Raw genomic sequence first — 20,644 nt, 5'->3', positions numbered from 1 at the left:
CTTTGTTAATCAAGTCCATGATGATGCACTCCATAGCTTTACATGTCAGACTCTTCAGGCTAATGGGACGATAATTCCAAAGGTCTGTAGTCACTCTCCCTTTATGGAGAGAGATGACTGTAGCAGTGCGCCATTCAGTAGGGACAAAGCCTGAGGTGAAGCTGTGACTGAACAGGGCATGCAGATGTAGTGCCAGTTTGCTTTGTAGTTCATGTAGAACACAGCCAGGGATATTATCGGGTCCCATGGAAGCTGTATTCTTGGCCTTGGACAATGCAGCTTTAACCTGTGCTGCAGTAATGCTGGGTGCCTAGCATTCTTCCGGTATTGTGATTGGTCCTTTGGGGGGAGGTAAAGTTGGCACTGAATCTGTCAGCCAGTATGTTGGCAATATCTGTTGGCTCCATATAGGAGATACCATTGTGCAGTAACTCAGAGCAAATCTGGGCATTGCCGTGGAGGTTCTTGATATAACTATAGAAGGCTTTGTGATTGTTTTTAGTGTCTGCCGCAATTCTGCCTTCATAGCTGGCTTTGGAGAATTTGATGAGGGGAGCTCAACTTTTTGTTGAGGCTAATAAGGGAGTTTTTCCAGTCTTGGGACTTCACCTTTTTCTACAACAGTTTCTTCTTCTGTTGTAGAGTTTATTAATGGCAGGGGACCACCAGATTGGCTTCCTGTTTTTGGAGGAGAGCATCTAGGTTCTGTTGGGTATGGCTAGTTCCATGCATTTATGTACATGTTTGTACAGTGCATTGGTGTATGATTTGGGAGTCATACAGCTGTTTTCCATTGGCATGGGTGCCATGAAGTTAACCACCTCTGTTTATAGGAGCCCAAAGTCAGCTTTGAAGAAGTTTTTCAAGGTGGTTACCTTTGTGGGGGGTGTGGGTGAGATGTGGATTTTCATGGTGATTTAGTTTATGGTCGGATCTGACTGTTGGTGTAGAGCAAGAGTCCCCCATGTTAGTAATAGCCAGGTCAAGGATGTTGCTTCTTCTAGTGGGGGTCAGAGTGAGCTGGTCCAGGGCATTGAAATTGATGAATTCCAGGAAGTGTTGGGCCAGTGCATTGGTGCTTGAGTAGTTTTCCCAGTTGATGGAGGGGTAGTTGAAGTCTCCTAGTATGAGAGTGTTGGGTTGGACTTTCCAGGGTGCTTAGGAACATGGAGTGAGAGTCTAGGGACATGGTTGGGGACCAATAGCAGGCTATAACCTGGATTGTCGTCTTCCCCAATGTTAGCTGTACCTGAAGTATCTCAGATCTGTTATGCTGGGCTACTAGTCTGGAGGTGTGCATATCCTTTGACTATGGTGACACCACCACCTTTGGAGCTTCGGTCCATGTTTTGAGGCCGAAAAGTGTGGAATGAGTTATAGCCTGGTAGCACAGGGGTGCTTTCTGCAGCTTTAAAGCAGATCGCTGTTACAGCACAAATGCCGGTGTTCTCCATTTTGAGGAGTGCTTCGAGTGAGTGCATCTTGAGATTTAGACTTCTAGCACTGAGCAGCATGACCTTCAGATTGCATTTATTTATAATTGTTATGGTGGTAATTTGGTCTTTAGGGCTCAGACATGGTTTGAAAATGGGACTGCTTTCATTTAACCAAGAAGTCCATCATGTTAGCTTGAAAGACTACTACTCTAATTTCACCCAGTATATTTTTTCTACCTATGCTGATCTTTTCAAAGACAAATTAGGGAAGATTTGTGTTGTGTACTCCATGAAGTTGGACCAAGATGTCAGACCAGTTCGGAAAGTTCCAATAGCCATGCAGGACAGAGTTAAAGCAGAGTTAGACAAAATGGTGCAACAAGATATGATTTGCCTAGTTTGTTCATCTATTCCCACTGAATGGGCATCTTCCATGGTGGTAGCTCATAAGAAAAGCTCAGATGAGATCAGAATATGTATTGATCCAAGAGATTTGAACAAAATACTAAAAAGACCACATCAACCAATGCCTGCAGTCGAAGTCGCAGCTCTGATGCCAAATGCCACTGTTTTTTCTGTCCTAGATGCAAAGAGTTCATTTTGGCAAATTCAGCTTGATAAGAAATCATCATTGCTTTACTACATTCAGTACTCAGTTTGGCAGGTACAGATTTTTGAGAATACCATTTGGGATAAATTCTGCAAGTGAAGTCTTTCAGTGTCCAATGTAGCAACTTTTTTCTGGGTATCCTTGTACTATTATAGTCGATGACATACTAGTTGTAGGTAATGGTGAAGCTGAGCATGACAGACTCCTCAGAAAAGTTCTGGAAAGAGCACATCACGTGAATCTTAAGTTCAATCCACAGAAATGCAAATTCAGGCTACAAGAGGTTACTTATATTGGTCATTTATTTACCATTTCAGGCCTCCTACCATACCCTTCTAAGCAAGCAGCCATTCTCGTGATGCCAGCTCCAGACAATGTTCAAGCCCTGCAATGTTTACTTGGCATGGTTAAGTACCTAGGCAAGTTCATTCCAGACTTGAGTCAAATATAAGCACCACTCAGAGAGTGGACACTTAAAAGATGTATCGTGGTCTTGGTTAAAGCAGCACCAAAGAGCATTTGATGTCCTGAAACAGAGAATTGCTAGTCTACCAACTCTCAGATATTATGATGTCCACAAGCCAATTACTCTCTCATGTGATGCTTCGAAATTTGGATTAGGTGCAGTCATTCTACAAGATGGTCAACCTGTTGCCTATGCATCGAGAACTCTTACCCAAACTGAAATTCAGTATTCACAGATCAAGAAAGAGCTTTTGGCAGTAGTTTGCATATTCAAAGTTCCACGATTATGTTTATGGTAGACCTATCCAGATCGAAACAGACCACGGACCTCTAATCACTATTTTAAGAAAGCCTATGCATACAGTTCCAGCCAGATTGCAACGCATGATGTTGAGACTGCAAAAGTATAATTTCCTTCTTGTCTACAAGAAAAGTAAACTTGTTTGTCTTGCTGATGCATTATCCAGATCGCTCAGAAACACCACTGAACCTCATGAGAATGAGAACCTTGATTTTGAAGTCATGGAAGTGAGAAATTTTTCCTCCACAGGAGCTGAGAGACTGGGAGGTTTGGAGACAAAGCCAGAGAGGCACGATTATGTTGGTTTGGACATATGCTGAGGAGGGATGCTGAGTATTGGGAAAAAGATGCTAAGGATGAAGCTACCAGGTAACAGGAAAAGAGGAAGGCCTAAGATAAGGTTTATGGATGTGGTGAGAGAGGACATGCAAGATGCAGAGGACAGGAAGAAATGGAAACAGGTGATCTGCTGTGGCAACCCCTAATGGGAACAGCCGAAAGAAGATGATGAGCTGAGAGATTACACAGCCACAGATCCAGTTTTACAAAGGCTCAACCACTTTATCAGTCAAGGATGGCCACCAAAGCAGTATAGTTTACCCCAAGAAGTGCAGCCTTATTTTCCATACAGAGATGAGATTTTGTCTGACAAAACTATCATTATGAAAGGTCCGAAAGTAATTGTCCCAAAGTCTTTGCAACAAGAGTACATTTCTATCTTGTATCGGGGTCACCTAGGAACAGACTCTACCAAAAGAAGGGCAAAAGGACTAGTATTTTGACCTTCTATGTCACAAGACATTGGGAAAGTACTTTTGTCTTGTTCCGTCTGTAATAGTACTAAGCCACATCAACAGATGGAACCACTTCAACTAAACCAGATTCCTGAACTACTTTGGTCGACAGTAGCCACCAACATTTTCGAGTGGAATGGTCAACATTATTTGGTGTTAGACTCTTACTCAAATTCGTTCAAGATTGACCTACTTCCTAACCGTGCATCCAGTACTGTCATTACTAAGATGAAGCATCATTTTGCAGTGCATGGTAGTCCGCACAAAGTTATTTTTGACAATGGCATGCAGTTTACAAGCCAACAGTTCAAAAGATTTGCCGAAGAGTGGGACTTTACTCATGTCATGAGTAGCCCTGAGTATCCGCAGTCAAATGGTTTGGCAGAATGTGCAGTTCAAATTGCAAAACAGTTACTAGAGAGATAAAAACGAAATAGTGATGTTTTCCTGAATCTCTTGAATCTCAGAAACATTCCTCATGATAAACATCTTAGTTCAGCTGCTCAGAGACTTCTGTCAAGACAGACCAGAACCACATTACCAATCTGTAGTCAATTGTTGGTTCCATGTGTCAAGAACAGCAGGTCAGTGAAAACTGATCTGTTGAATAAGCGTTTAACCCAGAAGATGTACTACAGTAAGATGTGGAAACCGCTCAAACCATTGGAGTCCTGAAGAATGTTTGCCCAGAGCTGAGATCGTACATTGTGGATTCACAAGGAGCAGAGTTTAGGTGGAATTGGAAACATTTGTCAAATGCTTGTGTCTGACCCTGTACCACAGCATATAGCCTGTGAGAAAGACTGTTTATCTCATTGCGAGTTGTCCGGTGTTCCAATTACAGAGAATATTCCCATTCCTGTGACAAATCCAGAAGTTCCTGATAAGAGTTGCACACCGAAGACTGTCCCTGTTGCTAAATTCAGTCCATATTGTTAGTTACCAGAACCGGTCATATCTCGAGACCATTTAACCAGCTTGGACATGAACATTGTGTTTGTTTCAAATGTCTGTCTAACTCCAATGTGTTTTTTTTTTTTTTTTTTTTTTTTTTTTATATAAGGGCAATATTTTTAAGAGGAAGGATGTAGATGAATGTGTGTGTTTGAGTACCTTTAAGAAGCTATCCAAGTGCTTGGACAAGTGTATATATACTGAACATGTGAGAGCCTGACTGCCATTTGTAGCAAGTTGTTGAGATGTAAGCATGTATGTTTGTAAGGTATGTCTGTTAATCAGTTTGTTTGTATTTTATGATGCTGCTATCCATCCTGATATAAAGCATCAAACAAACTACCCCGCCTGCTTGTCATCTGTGTTAGAGAGGAACGAGCAACACTAGGTGTCCATATTTATCCTTACCTAGATGACTGATTCAGACAAAGACTCCTCTAGAATATCAGACTGACTTGCAAATAATCTTTTCCGAAGGTTGGCCTTACCCTCAATCCCCAGAAGTCACAATTACAGCAACACACAATAATAATTTATTTGGGGGCAGCTATAGATTCTGTGCAGCAGAAAGCCTTTCATCTGCAGGACAAAGCTTTATTTCTATCAAAATTCCTGTAAGACCTCCAAACCATTTATTTTTTATTTATTTTACATTTGTTGACCGGGCTAGTCTAACTGGACATATATCCGTTTACAGCAGAGGCCCGGGGAGAAAAGCTCCAGTACAGGTAAAAATAACAATGATATTTAACAAAGAAAAAAATTATTATTCATAAATATATACAAGGTACAAGAGAGAATTACAAAAATGATGTAAATACTTATAAGTCAAGTTACACAAATTAAAAAGAAAAAAGAAAATACTGAAGTTTAAAATAATAGAAGGCATACTTTTGAGATGCAACTCTCAGCACTAGAAAGTGTCAGATAGGAGCTCAGTAATGGGACGGGGAGACAAATAAGGTGTATTGAGACTTACTTTCAGTCGGGATTAGTACAGGGACATAGCCATTGAGTTTTAAGATGTTCTTTGATATGTCTTTTGAATAGAGAGGTAGACTCTTGAGTAGCTATTTCTTGAGGGAGTATATTCCAGTGTTTACCTATGGAATTTGAAAATAACGCATCCCCAGCTTTATTGTATGATTTTGTTGTAGATACTAGGAATTTATTGGCAGAGCGAAGTGTGGCTAGGTTTTTATAAGGAGAAATCAGTTTAGCCAGGCTAGGAGTATTATCAGGGAAATGAAGGGTCTTATGAATGACAAGTAATTGTTGGTAGAGTAAGTGTTTTTTTAGCTCTAGCCAATTTAGTTGTTTGAGGTTTTGACAGTGGTGAGTTCTATGGGGAGTAGCATTTATGAATCTGGCTATACTATTATAGCAGGTAGAGAGTTTGGTAATGTTGGTTTTAGATAAGGTAGTAAATATAGCTGAAGCATAAAAAAGGGTGGAAAGCAGGTGGGTCTGTGCAATGGTTTTTCTAGCTGCTGGGTTAAGGAAGGGTTTAATTCTGTAGAGTGTCCCAATTTTTTTATTAACAGCTTTAATAGTAGCATTAATTTGGTCATCAAAGTTAAGATGGTTGTCAATGGTTACACCTAATAGTCGAGTGGTCGTATCGGGGTTAATACAGGTAGAATTATTTGAGGAAATAGTGAAGAATGGTGTAGGAGATTTATTAGTAGGAGTAAAGAGAAGAAGCTTAGTTTTTTTGGGGTTAAGGAGGATAAAGGTTGCATAAACCACTTTTCAACGTTATGGAAAGCTGTTTGGGTGATGGATTGGAGGGAGGAAACATTTATAGCAGAGCAGATCAAAGTCGAGTCGTCTGCATATTGGATGCAGGTCACTTGTGGCACATTCAAATAAAGGTCATTAATAAATAATGAGAAAAGAAGGGGTCCAAGGATTGATCCTTGTGGAACACCTACATTTACTGGGAGTAGGGATGATAGGTTGTTCTCCCAAAGCACTGCTTGTTGCTTGTTTTCGAGATAGCTTCTAAACCACTGTAAAGAATGTGAGCTTAGAGAGAAGAGGTTGAGTTTTTCAAGAAGTATATTATGGTTAACCATATCAAAAGCTTTTGATAGGTCTATGAATAGTGCAGATGAGAAGTGATTATTATTTCGATTATTATTAATGGAGTCAGCAAAGGAAAGGAGCTAAACCAAAAACTGCAGATCAGCAAGGGGGTTGCTCACAACCATGGGTTTCGTAGTTTCATGCATAATAATTCCTTAGGTAAAGTTTTACATCAGGAATCTACAGTGGTTGCTAAAGAACACATGGACTCAGCACCAGCAGAAACCTTAACCCCTCTGTCATTCTTGAAAAGGGCATTTTTATGGTGGGACAAGAGTGTTTGTACCTACTCAGGAGCTTTTTTCATTGTGCCAGACTTAGCCCAAACCTCAACTACAGGCAGTTTAGGCAGGACCTGAAGGGGAAGGACCCACCTAGGACCTCTCAGATTCCAGGGAACTTGGAACAGGCAGCAGGCACATCAGAAAGTCAATCAGAAAGAAATGGTGGTGATTTTCTTAGCAATTCATGCCATCAAGAACAGCATGGCTACTGGAAAATCTACAGATCTGCACAGACAGTAAACAAGTATGGGGAAACCATCTTACCCCTTAGGCAATCGGGCAATGAAAATTTGAATGCTGACTCAGCAAATCAAAGTAACATACACTCTGAACCATACCCTCCTAGACCACGATGAATGGATGCTAAGAAAGGAAATATTTCTGAACCTCACACAACAGTGGGGGATTTCAGATATAGGTCTTTTTTCCTCTTCAGAGAACAAACAGCTAAACAAGGTTTGCTCCAGAACCCAACAGATAGTAACTGAGAACCAGACAACTTCTCATTCAGATAAACAGTTCTGTTCCTGTATACCTTCCCACCAATGCCCCTTATCCCAGGGTGTTTCTGACAGTGGGGTGAGAGAGGCCCAAAAAGATCATAATTGCCCCTTTTTTGGCCCAGACAGCACTGGCTTTCTCTTCTACTATCCCTCGGTGGTAGAAGACCAAATCTCTTCCATTGATCATGGACCTTCTTACTCAGTGCAAGGGGTCTGTAATTCACCCTAACCTGGCAACTCTGAAGTTAACAGCTTGAAAATTGGATTCTGATCCCAAATACTTTGCCTTAGTAGATGTGCTATCCATTCTGAAAGAGGCTAGAAAACCTAACACTAGGAAGTGTTATCTAATTAAATGGAAAAGTTTTTTTTTTTTTCTGATGCCAATAAAAAGGTTTTCTGTCTTCACAAGCCAGTGTGTACCCCACAAATACTTGAATACCTTTTGTATCTATGCAAATAAGGCTTATCCTACTCCAGCATCAAGGTGCATGTGTCAGTCTTTCTGGTACCCCCCCCCCCCCCCAGTTTACTCACCTTTGCATTTGAAGCAGTTCCTGAAAGGGATTATTCACCTCAGAACCTGTCCCTGCCTGAGACCTGTTCTTTGTGCTCAAAAAAACTCACCCTGCCACCCTTTGACCTAGCTGCTTCAGGCCCACTAAACTTTTGACCTGGAAAACTGTTTTGCTTCTTGCTCTCATCTCTGCCAGGAATTTCTCTGAGCTTCAAACTCTAATGTGCAAAGAGCATTTGCTTATCTTTTACAGGGATAGGGTGACAATTAAAACAAACTCTTGTTTTATGTCCAAGGTGGTTTGAGAACTGTCTTTGAATCAAGCCATCCATCTTCCTCTATTCTTCCCTAATCCCCAAAATAAAAGAGAAAGACTTCCACACTCTCTGTATGTTCACAGACAGTTGGGATTTCCTACACAGAACTAGTTTTGCTGATAGATCAGACCAACTGCTAGTAGCCTTTGCTGAGGGCAAGCAAGGTAAAACCGTACAAAACAAACTGTTTCTTATCATGTTTTATTACTTTCTTCATGGGAAACAAATTCTTAATAAAGTAAGGGCTCATTCCACCAGGCGTAAATCGACCACTACTGCCTTTCTAAAAGAGGTTCCCACACAGGCCATTCTTGTCACCACTACCTGATTATCTGTTCACACGTTTATCAAATGCTACTACCTGGGTTCTAATTGGTGGGCCAGAGCCTGTTGTCTCCAGCCAGTTATCCAGACCAGCCATCCTCTTAAAAAGCTCTGGGAGTCTTTTCGAGAATAAGTGATGACCATAGTACAGTTGTGCTTACAGTTCTATAATTGTAGATGTTTGAGTAGATTAATGTTGCAGTACCCTTTTCCACTCTTCATCCCCTCTCTAACCTCAGCTAGCCTTCCTATGGGTATCTATTATCACCCCACCTCACCATCCTTCCTTCCTTTCTCTTCCCTTTGTCAGGGTCCTTAACTATTCCCTGTGAAATTGGGAAGGTCATACTAGTGCTTTGACCGTCTGACTCTGATTCGCTTGACAAGAAAAAGCAGAAGATGATGCCTGCTGACACTGATTTCATACCCCAACATCTGGACATCTGTCTGCTAGGAGATAGAGAAAGACACTGGTATTCTGGACAGCTGTCAGCTCCTGCATGGTGGGAAAATCGAAGAATCAGTTCCGCAATATTGATCTACTCGGACATGTACAGTTATGGTCAGTGTCGAAACAACTGTATTGTACAACCGTTCTTTATTTGGATCTTAGTCATATGAATAACAAGGTGGGAGCACACCAATATTTTAATTGTCAGTCCAAAGGGGTGGTCTGTGTTTCGATATGCTCCAGCTGTGAGGTATTCAATGTAGGGAAGATTACAAGAAGGCTTTTGCAGTATATATGAGGTCTGTAAAGTTAAATGACGAGTCCAGTGCTTTGTGTAAACATTCTTTAAATAATGTCCAAAATTTAAAAACAATCTTGCTTTTGTGGTAGAACAAGAAAAGTAGGACATTATTGTGGCTGATTTTAATAATAGTCTTGAATTCAAGGAACATAAATGGCAGTTGTTTGTAAAAGCTGATAGTCCACCAGATTGAATAAATATATTAACGTAAAGTGTATTTTTGGAGCAAATCATTTAAATTAATATAGTATTTATTATTTTATATTGAGCATTTAAAAAAAAAGTTTTCATTATTTAATTGGATCTTTAAGTCATGTGACTGTTTTAATAGTATATAAGTTTGGTGAGTGTCTAGGGTGAATTTGTTGCGATGAAGTTCATGCTTACTTTTTATGAATGAAACAGCTAAACACTGGGCTTTTCATGATGGCCTGTGTGGTGTTTATTGTTGTAGAATGAGGAATACATGACAGCTGTGACTTTCTTGCCCCAAAACATTTGTATTCAGTCTAGTTTTATCAGGAAGGTACCATGTCCTTCAGATAAGACCTTCAGCTGCATGTCCAGTGTAACATGAGCTGTAGGGTAGTCGCAACTCATTAAGTGATTCTACAGTAAATTCTGTTAACTGGAACTCAAGCAACCAGAAAAAAAATCTAAGAAATACAGGACAGTATGAACAATTCAGTTTTTCATGTGTTGCACTTTCTTCCCCCCGCAGAAACATACTGTCCATTTTTAAAGTTTGAGTTTTAAAAAGGAAGATACAAATAAATTTCCTCTCTCCCCAACCTGAGAACAAGTCAAATTAAATAAGTCCGATTGCTAAAATGTCAACATTCGCTTCATACTCAGTGTGCGTCAGATTGCACATTCTCTCTCCGATTCTGTCACACACTCTCTTCAGCTTTCATGCATGCGTTCACTCTCTCTCTATTCAGTTCATTCAATTCCAGTCCATTCAGTGTGCCACTGAAAACCATTCTATGTGCCACATTTCTAGCGGAAATATAAATTAAAATATTACTCCAGCCAGGCTTTTAATTACTGTATTTCAATATTAAAATCAAATCAAGACAGTGTTTATGGCATAGCATAGGGTAGAGTATTTGTCAGGTCTATTTTTAATAGTGTAGTTTCTGGTTGCTTGAGAGTTACTATCTGGCATCTACCAATCCTCATGGGTGGCAGGTTAAGTGAGAGTTCACTGTATTAGAGTTCACATGGAGCTGTTAAAGTGAACATGAAAATCATAAATTCATTACAGGCCTAAGCATCATATCTTAGTTATTAACTTGCTTTCCAAGACTGTATTTGAGTGAACTTTTGTTAACAGAACAGCAAATCAGAAAGTTGTCACATCCTGTTTTATAGCTATTCATGTCTGTTGAGCTGCATGGTGTAATGCAGAATTTCTTTCTTTTTTCCATTTCAAGAAAAAGTCCTCGTTACCTACAAAGTGTCTGGTACTCTTCAGCATGTTTGTCTCAGGTGTGTCTAAGGGAACAAAAAACAAGATCATTCCCTTCGTTGTTGGTATAAAATTAAGTGTACCAGCAGAGGGTTGGGGGCAGATTCTCTAGAGAAGGGATTAGAAAACCTAAGTAGGTGGTAAAACGGTGGCAGTTAATATTCAGTGTAAACAAATGCAGAGTAGTGTACTTGAGCCACAACATTCTGCTGTGTATCATCAGTGGAGGAAAGTAGAACTGTTGCCAGTAGAACAGGGAAAGTATATGGGAGTGGTATTCACATGTTGAGTGGACCATCCGAAGAAGAGTGAGAAGACAGTAGCAACGGCAGACATAATATTGATGTTTATGCTTGGGGAGTGGTTTTAGAAGCAAAGAGGCAATGCTTGTAATTTCCAGGGCCCTGATCAGACCCCCTTGTGGCTGCTGTGTACATTTCTTGAGGCAGCACAAATAAAGGGACTTGAAGATGCTGGGGGGAATTTGTAGTAAAGCCAGAAAGAATGTTGAGATGGAGGGAAGAGAAATGACCAAAGAGAAGCTGAAGCTGCTTTTGTGGAGACCAGAAGAGATGGGAGAGGGGAGCATGATGTTGTTGGTGCGCAGGATCATGTCAGGGTGATGTTAGGATGTCATACTGAACAGGAAGAGCAGAGGATGTACCTGTGTGTTGGTGGTGGTGGGGAGTGTATCACAGGCAGCAGACTGTAGGATTTAACCACTCCCTACATCTCCAAAACTACTTCATCACATAGATAGTTGTAAGCCCATGGAGTGAACAACTGGCATGGATAGTGAAGAATGAATCCACAGAGGCAGGGACATAGGACATGTGGAGGAAGGAAAAGCGGTAGATGTTGGGTTAAAGGTGAGGTAAAATGATAACTGCATGTGGGCAAACTAGATATGCTTACTGCCCCCTTCTGCCATCATGAGAATGTAATCCAGGGGAAAAATCTTGTTTACCTCCCCGAAAGAGTTTGCTGTTATCTGCAGATCGAAGGTCCTAGACTAAATGTAACCTTACTTCAGTAGTGATGGTATCCCTTGTATAAAACAGTGTTATATCGTGCTGCTGTGGTGGAATGTACAAGTTGGTTACTCTGCTTCAAAGTTTACTGTATATAAAAAAAAATCTTCCCACAATATTGCACTGCCTTATTTTACATGATACCAGTGGATAAATGAGCTACACTAGAAGTAGCTGTGCCATTCTCTGTGAGGAGAGGATTTTTTAAAGCATGTAAAGTGTTTCTGACAGAGCAGTTTCAAAGGTATTGCAGCTGTACATTTACAGGCACATTGTTTTATTAAGATGACAGATCCTATAGTATTAACATTCTAAAGCCTGCAGACTGCTGTCACCTCCAGGAGGCGATTGAAGTTTCAGTGCTGTGCTGGAGGAGACTGTTTGCTGCTGATGTCATAGTATTCCTTCTTAGGCTATTGCTCTTTGTTTCACAGGGAGCAGTGATTGGTATAGATGATGAGGACGACAGCACCTTCACAATCACAGTTGATCAGAAGACCTTCCATTTCCAAGGTGAGCGTTAACCTGAGATTTTTTTTTCTGCTTATAGTCTGACAATTCTGTGTTAGTACTCATTTTCTTTATTTTTAAATAAGTGTTAGCTGAAGTTTGTGTTGTGAATTTCACACACATTAAATGCAGAGAATATACAGGGAACATTCTGGATCCAGTGTTTTTACAGGTTAGGTGGTGGTTATTAATGTTTTTCTGCAGTGTGGATGACCAGGACTGTAACAGCTGCCAGACTGGGATCTGACCAGAGCAACTAAGGCATAGCAAAGGATCCCTGTCCTTGAGACTGTCTCAGTTGATATGCTTATTTTTTCTTTGTTTGCAAAACCCTGACGATCTGCATTTGAGGAAGCATGCTTTGTATACTTCTGCTGTGAGCAGCACAGAAGTGGCGTAAGGATGCAGCTTACGGCCAGCTTAGGACATGAAGCCTATGTTGATGGGGAAGCTAGAAACTACACCTTAATTTAAGGTGGATCTACACAGCAAGAAATAGTGTTTCCATTTATTCCATCAGCATTCTGTTCTTCACCTTTCACCACTTTTTGCTCTTGTCCTTTCATTTGTCGTTTTCTAACTTCAATGCCATCTGCTACTGCTATGTTTCGGCATTGCATGCTGTGGCTCAGCAGTAAAAAGGGTAAGGTGTTGTCATTGTCATCTTTCTTTTTCCATCCCTTTCTGACTTCATTGTGCAAGTTTACACACTGTCAGAAGCCCTTAACTGACAGCATTTATGGCTTGAATAGTTACAGAATACATTGAGCATCCTGAAAATATTTCTTCCTCCTGTGGTTCTTGTTTCATTTCAGTTTGATGTCATTTCTGCTGCATTCTTCATTGCTTATTTACCATCTTTAGTGCTGCAAGGTTAAAATTGTAGTATGTTGGTTTGACTTTGCATGTGTTCACAGTGTTAGCTTTCCTTAGCTTTGCTTTGCATTCATTAAATGGTGATTTTGCAGCACTGATTTTCCTTCCTAAGGTGCCTTCTGAAATGTGTTTTTTTAAGCATACACATAGTAGACTGTGTACTGCCTTAGCTGTCTGTATTGCTATAGATATGTTCAAGCTGCAGTAGATGGCTAAACTAGCAAGTTGCGTTTAGGAAAAATGTATGCATCATTTTGAGAAGAGGCAGAGAATGAATGAAGGCTGATTTGGCAGAAATAAATAAGACTCTTCAGGTATTGCAATTTCTAGTAACACAGAGTAAATACATTTCAGAATCTGTAGAGTGACAAAAACATTTATGAACTGTATTATGATATTCAGCAATAGATTGTTTTTCCGTATTGTTACATTTTTTTGTCTAGCATAATTTGATCTTTTCTTGGCCATTTTCAATAAGAAAGTTCTTATTTACCATAAAAATAAATACTTCACATATTCTACTTTGCATCTGACATGGAGGTTGAATCTATATTTCCCATAGTAGGCTTTGGCATATTTTTAATGAGGCGAGAGAACATGATTGATAGTGCTGACAGTGGTTCTTTAAAGGTACTTGTATCCGTTATTTCCTCCTTCACCACCATGTTTTCATCTGCCTAAGGTCTTTCAGGACTCTGTCCCTAGGGAAAGTTGTGCAGTGTTTCTGCATCTTTCATCATGTGGTAATCACATAGAGGGAGGGGTGTAATGAGAAGTGGTGCAGTTAAATAGCTGTTCGTAACATATGGGGCCCTATGTTTTGGAAAGCATTTGTTTTGGTGAATCCTAATTTTAAAGATTGAGAATTGGTTAAGATATTTTACTGTTTATGAAGCAGGACTGTTCAATAAGTTATTTAAGATTGTGTGTGTGTGTGTGTGTGTGTGTGTGTGTGTGTGTGTGTGTGTGTGTGGTGTAGAGTTTTTTGGGGTGGAATGCCAGTAGTTAATAGTGAAGCCTTCTCTTTTCACTGATAAAGGTGTATATCATAGACACACCTCTTGAAAATGTATGCATATATAAATGTTTCATATAAGCTAATATGTGAGTGGCAATTTTCTTTCCACCCTCTCCATTTCCTGTACCTATAGATTTTTAGCTTAGTTTTGTCACCCATCCTTAAACTTTGCATTTGCTTCCCTGACTTGTATTTTCCTATCCATCCACTGATACTCCTCCTCCTTTTCCTTTTACAGTATTCCCTCATCACATCTTTGGAATTCTGCAGTCAGTCCATCACGTAACCTGGTGTGCATTGTAATAAGGCATCATCACCCCACAGTCTGAAATAGAAGACTGGGCACATGACCTTCCTGCAGCCCAATCATTAACTGTAGCTTATGCATTTGTGCTGCATTTTTCTTAAAATATACAGTATAGAAATCTTGCAGGTTTTTACTAGGCCATGCAGAAAATGAAAGCACTGCTTGTCATGCCTGTTATGATTCCCTCATAATTTGGATGCTTCCTATCCTTTCGTGTATCACGCTTGAGAGTGTAACCTTTCCATGTGTTTGCCCCATGCCCTTTTTTGAGTTTATTTATTTTGTTGCATTTTGTATTTAGTATAAAGCTACACAAGCACAACAAACTGTAAGAAAAATACCCTTTTCCATAAGCCAAATAATGTGCAGCAGAATGTGGTTAGCCCTGTCATACATAAGATCTGTCATTCAGGAATCTCTTTAAGCATTTCCTCTCCAGTCTGCTAAAGCAACAGCTTCACAACATCACCAGTGTAGTTGCCAAAGTGAACAGCTGTCTTTAATCTCTTAACCCCTTTACCAAATCGGGAGCACTATGAGGCACACCCTTGCTTCACTCAGTTTGTACTATTAGCTGCATGCACTCCCTGCAGTTGTTAAATGTTGCTGTATTCTCCTGTTATCTCTTCCAAGCAGTTGAATATTCTGTCCATTATCTTCTAAGCAGCATTTACAAAACACATTGAAGTGGCCCAGAGACGCATTATGTGCATTAGACTAGTTATGTTAAAACTAAGTAGATAAATTGAACAAAAACGCAAATAAAACACTTATCCCGAAACTCAGATAAGGCATACATACCTTTAATTGCCTGAGCATTTGGTTTTATAAACCTTTCAGGTGTTTGTTCTCACCAGTTCATCCTCCTTGCTGTTGCAGGCTCCCTTCATATAACTGAAAGAACAATTGTCTTGTTTGTAGGTTTCTCTACACTGATTGTTGTCAGCCTGTAACGTCTGAACTTAACATGGCCGAAACCCATTATGCCATAACAATCACTCTGTGGAACTACCAACATTATAAGGACCTCTCTATAAACCTGGGCCCACTATATCAAACTCCATAATAGTAAATATATGCAATGAACTTCCCAGTGCTTCCTTTTAAAAGTCCATGTGTTCCATAAAATCTTCAGATATAACTGCTTTTTTCTTAATTCCCCTTCACCTCCTTGTAACAAGAACTATATATTTTTTTTTTTCTTCTTACACCCTTATTCAATATATTGTTGTCTTAACCTGATTGAAGAGTCGTACGCTGGCTGCTATTGACATCTGTGTTACCACTCTTTCTTATGCCAGTTACAAAAGCATATTCTGTGTTCTTTCTTTGAATTCAACTGTATTAACTTCTGGTGACTGAGCAAGTTTTTATAAACATAAAGTTATTTTTAAGTTTATATGTACAAATCTGCAAAAGTGCGAATACATGTAACATATTGTACTTTTATGTTCTGTGTGCAACTTTGTAGCCACATTGTACTTGGGTAGTGGCTCAGATGAGTCTTATCAGACCACCCCACCTACCTGGTTAACAAATAGAATAAATAAAATGTTGATATCACTGTGGCTGTCTCCCTGTTGCATATGCTGCTTCTTGATGTGCATCCTCCAAAAATTTAGCCCAGGAGCAAAGTATACATCTGACCAAATAATGCATGTAAAAATTGCAACTTTTTTAGTTATAAGTAACTGTTTTTTCGAGGCATGTAGTGGTAGAATGACACTAATGCTAAATCGCATTGTCTTCAGTAGATTTTTACATTTCTGTATTGGCTGTCCCAGTATTGGTCCTGTCGTTAGTTTTCTGGTTTATTTCCCTTAACCAATAGTTGAGAGGTTTTATTGGTTCTATAGGTGTATTGTACTGTATATCTTCAGTTGAAGACAGTGCTGCTTCAGTTCTCCATCCAGTGCATTTTTCCTCTGCTATGCCCTGCAGTAGTTCTTGGCTTAATGATTTCTTTCTCCAGTCTGTAATTTTCCCTAAAATGCATTTCTTCCACTGAGCCTTCAGGAGTCCCCTGCCTAACTATTTTTTTTTTTTGCTTTCCTAGCCTGCATTGTTCTCTTGCTTGTTTTTCTGCTTCCCCGTGACAACACTTAACCTCTGATTTTCTTACACTTTCCATATACTTAGTGATTCCTATCAAATTCTTTTCCTTTCCTTTCTTCTTGTAGGCCTGGTATGTTCTCTGCATTAACCCTGCCGTCGCACCCCCCCCCCCCCATTATTACCCATGGTCCTTACTTGTTGTGTTGTCACAACTGGCAAGCTGCTACATTCTTAGAAACTGAGTTTATTTATTTATTGCATTTGTTTAGCAGGATAGTCCACCTGGTCATGCAAGACCCACTGTCAGTGAAAGTCCAAGGAGAAAAGCTCCATGACAAATGGAAAATCAGACAGCTATACAGTATATAATAGTCAAGCTAGCATGATGTTGTTGTTGTGTCTTTCGGCTTTTTCCCGGTTAGGGGTCGCCACAGCGGAACTCCGGTCCGCTAATGGTTGGCAGTAGATTTTTACGTGCTGACTTGATGGGCCTAATGCACAACCTTCAACGAAGGAACGCCCATTCACGCATGTCGCCACACAGAAGATGCTCTGACTGAGAATCAAACGGGCAGCATCTAACTGTGAGGCAACAACGCTACCGCAGCACCACCACCGCAGTATTAGTCAAGCTAGCATGATAATTAGGTAAAAGATCTGCCGGGTTAAATATTGCATAGTTGCATACAGACATACAAAATAAATACATCTTCCATAATATAGACACATCTTGCAGTGTGGTAAAGTTACTTTACAAACCAGTCAGATAATGTCAGAAGCAGTTTTCGGTATTTGGTTCCAAAGCAGTAGCAGTGGAGTAGGTTTGAAAGTAGCAGTACTTTAGGCGGGGATGGGAGGCATTCATGTAGAAAGTCAACCTGAAAGTTAGTTAACATGGGAAGATATAATTAGAGTAGACTAGTCACGAGTGATAATAAGGGAGAGAGGAATATGTAAACAGAAATTGCAGATAGGATAGTAGCCAGTTAGGATTAAACATTGATAAAAGTCTAGCATTTAGGAGATGAGCATGGAGGTTTCTTTTAAAGCTAAGCTTACTGTCTAGTTCGTGGGTTAGGTGTATGGTACTCTCTGCCCTGGAGATGGAGTAAATAAGCATCCCCTTATGAGTTCTGGGATTTAGAAATCTGAGCCAGGAACAAAACTTTTTGAGCAGAGAGGTCTACTAGGTTTGTACTACTGCAGAAGACGGGCACCCATCTGAGTAGTGAAGTATGGGGAATTCTACATGTTGTTATTTATTTATTTATGTATGTATGTATGTATGTATGTATGTGTGTGTAGGTTTTTTTTTTTTTGGTTTTTTTTTTTATGGTACAAGGCAGAGATAGGCTCTGTTAGACAAATCAGCAGTGAATTTGACAGTTTTATTGTAGCATTGCTCAGGTTTTTCCAGGAGTCTGTTTTGTAGGTTAGTGAGGATAGAGGCAGCATATTGGAGTGTTCAGTGTTCTAAAGTCCAGACTCTGGGCCTAACAGACTTTCACAGACCTTCCTCCAGTACTGCTAGTGTCATAAACTCTGTTGCCCATAAACTTATCTAATGCTTTTTTAAACAAACAGTATCCATTTTTCAAATTTTAAGAGGCAATGAGTTCCACCAACATCCTGCTGTGAAATGAAAAGAATTCCCCAAAAGCTCAGTTTTACATTAAACAATTTCCATTAGATATTCTCCATTCCTTGTTTTTCTCTGGTGAGATTTTCTTGTTATACCAACACTAGTCCATAAACTTTTAGACTTAATATACTTGTATGTAAAAAAACTAAATCTCCCCTGAATAGGCAGTACCTGATAGAAAATAAAGAAATGTCCCTAAGCATAGCTTTATAACTTTCCCCTTAGTCCTCCTATCTGCTGAGTAAAGTATCTATCTATCCTTTCCATTCTTTCAGTCTGTGTGAAATTAAGCCTGCATATATTCCTGGCATATTTTGTTTACTGTTCTCACAATACCTTTTTAAATTGAAACCAAGATCTCTCTGTCCCTGCGCATGATAGTTCTCAAAGTATTTCTAATTTCCAACTAACATAATCTAGCAATATCCATCAAATGCAAGTCAGCCTTGGTCACTATCTACTCTAGTTCCCAGATCCTTAATGTTATTGAAATGTTATTGTCAGCATTCAACACACTTATCCACAGTATAAGGATATGACAAATTATTCTTACTCAAGTGAATAACGCAAGTCTATTTTTTTATATCAAACTCCATGTTAACAGATGTTGACTTATACAGTTCATCCGTGTACTTGTGTACAATACTCTGATCTTTGTCATAATTATTGACCCAATCTTGCCGCCATCAGCATATTTACTGACCCATATCATTTTGATAATGGAAAGGAGATCATAAAAAGTACAGTTAACAATGGTTTTTGAACAGAATCCTGAAGTACTCCAGAACATTTTTTTTAGACTTGTATAACCTTACCTTACTAGATGTAAAATACAACCAGTTCTTAACTCGCCTTATGTACTGAGTTACCTTAAATTCTGCCATCAAAGAAATTCTGTCATAAGAAATAGTCTCAGATGCCTTTGCCATGTCCAGATGTATTACATCCACAGGCAACCCATTATCTAATGCTTCCCATACTGATTGATAAAAGAATAATAATTTGTCCTACATGATCTTCCCTGGGTAAAACCATGCTGTGTAATATCAGTACATGAACCTGTTAAGTGCAATATATACTTGCAAGTAACATGTTCAAATCATTACCCCATTATACACATCAGATTGGTAGGCCTATTATTCTCAGTAACTGAGACTTTTCCTGCTTTACGAATAGGAGAAACTTTGGAGTCCTTCCAAACTTAGACACATAGCCCGTTTCTCATGTTCTTTGGAAGAACCGAGTCAGACATGGCATAAGAGCTTCTGTAATGGACTTAAGAAAAAAATGCACTAATCCCAACTAAACCACCATTAGAGGCAAATTAAAATTTTCCCAAGTCACTGACATTAATATCACCAAACAGATTAGAACACTGTTAATCCAAATTAAATGAAGTTGTCATTACCTCCGTTATCTAATTGAGAAATGACTATAGTATTCAAAGCAATTCAAGTAAATGTCCTGCATCAGTGATGATTTCATTATTCTGCACAGCATTATAACCAGACTTCCTATCTCTGTACAGATTCAAGTGCTTATAAAAAGCTTTCTTATTGTCTGGAATAAATTTAGCCAAGTTCAATTCATAATTACGTCTAGACTGTCTCAACCTTTTCCGGAATCCAATTCTACCATATTTGTACATAATTCTGTTGCTGTCGTTGGATACAATCCTAATTACTTCCAGAGAAACTTCGATCTTTTGCTAATTCCCTGTTCAACAAAGATGATTTATATACTCTGGTTCAGGCTGGAACTAAAGGAACATTTTTCAGTTAAATGTTGTATAAAAGCATACATTTTTTCCAACCCGTCAGTACTTTTTGGTACACTATTCATTTTAATTTCCATTTATTCAGTTCCTCTATCACCTTTGTGAAATCAGTTCTGTAAAATAAATGTCTTTTGTAGATCTTGCTTTTTATCTGGGCGGCACAGTGGTGCAGCGGTTAACGTTGTCGCCTCACAGCAAGAGGTTCTCTGGTTCGATTCTCGGCTGGGGTGCCTTCTGTGTGGAGTTTGCATGTTCTCCCTGTGTTCACGTGGGTTTCCTCCGGGTACTCCGGTTTCCTCCCACATTCCAAAAACATGCATCTGGAGCATTTCTCCCCGGGCCTCCGCTGAAAACAGGCTCTGTGGAACCTAGTCGGACATTCCCGGTCAACAAATGTTAAATAAATATAAATTAAATAAATAAAATAAATCTGAATGGGTCCCAAAAAGCTTGAGGCTTCACACTACACTGTGGTGGTCAGACTCTATCAACCCTGGTTCAACAGTGCATTTCATCTCATTCATATCTTCCTTTTTCCAAACTATGTCCACTATATTATCCCCACCCCCAAATAGACTTTTTAACCACCTGTTTATATCTACATTCCATACT

General features: G+C 39.5%; 1 protein-coding gene across 4 annotated transcripts in view; it reads left to right on the top strand.

Moving 5' to 3' along the window:
* Positions 1–20,644, top strand: part of OSBPL9 (oxysterol binding protein like 9) — a 2,070,592-nt gene that overhangs the window by 533,977 nt on the left and 1,515,971 nt on the right. For all 4 annotated transcript variants that reach the window (XM_044086075.1, XM_044086074.1, XM_044086077.1 and 1 more), the window contains exon 3: positions 12,282–12,360. In XM_044086075.1, coding sequence (XP_043942010.1) covers positions 12,282–12,360 — 79 coding nt within the window. The remainder of the gene's footprint in view (positions 1–12,281; positions 12,361–20,644) is intronic.

The sequence above is a fragment of the Protopterus annectens genome, chromosome 10.part0 (genome assembly GCF_019279795.1).
Source record: "Protopterus annectens isolate FY-2018-M chromosome 10.part0, PAN1.0, whole genome shotgun sequence".
In the NCBI taxonomy this organism is placed as follows: Eukaryota; Metazoa; Chordata; order Ceratodontiformes; family Protopteridae; genus Protopterus; species Protopterus annectens.
This window is presented reverse-complemented; position numbering and strand designations above follow the sequence as displayed.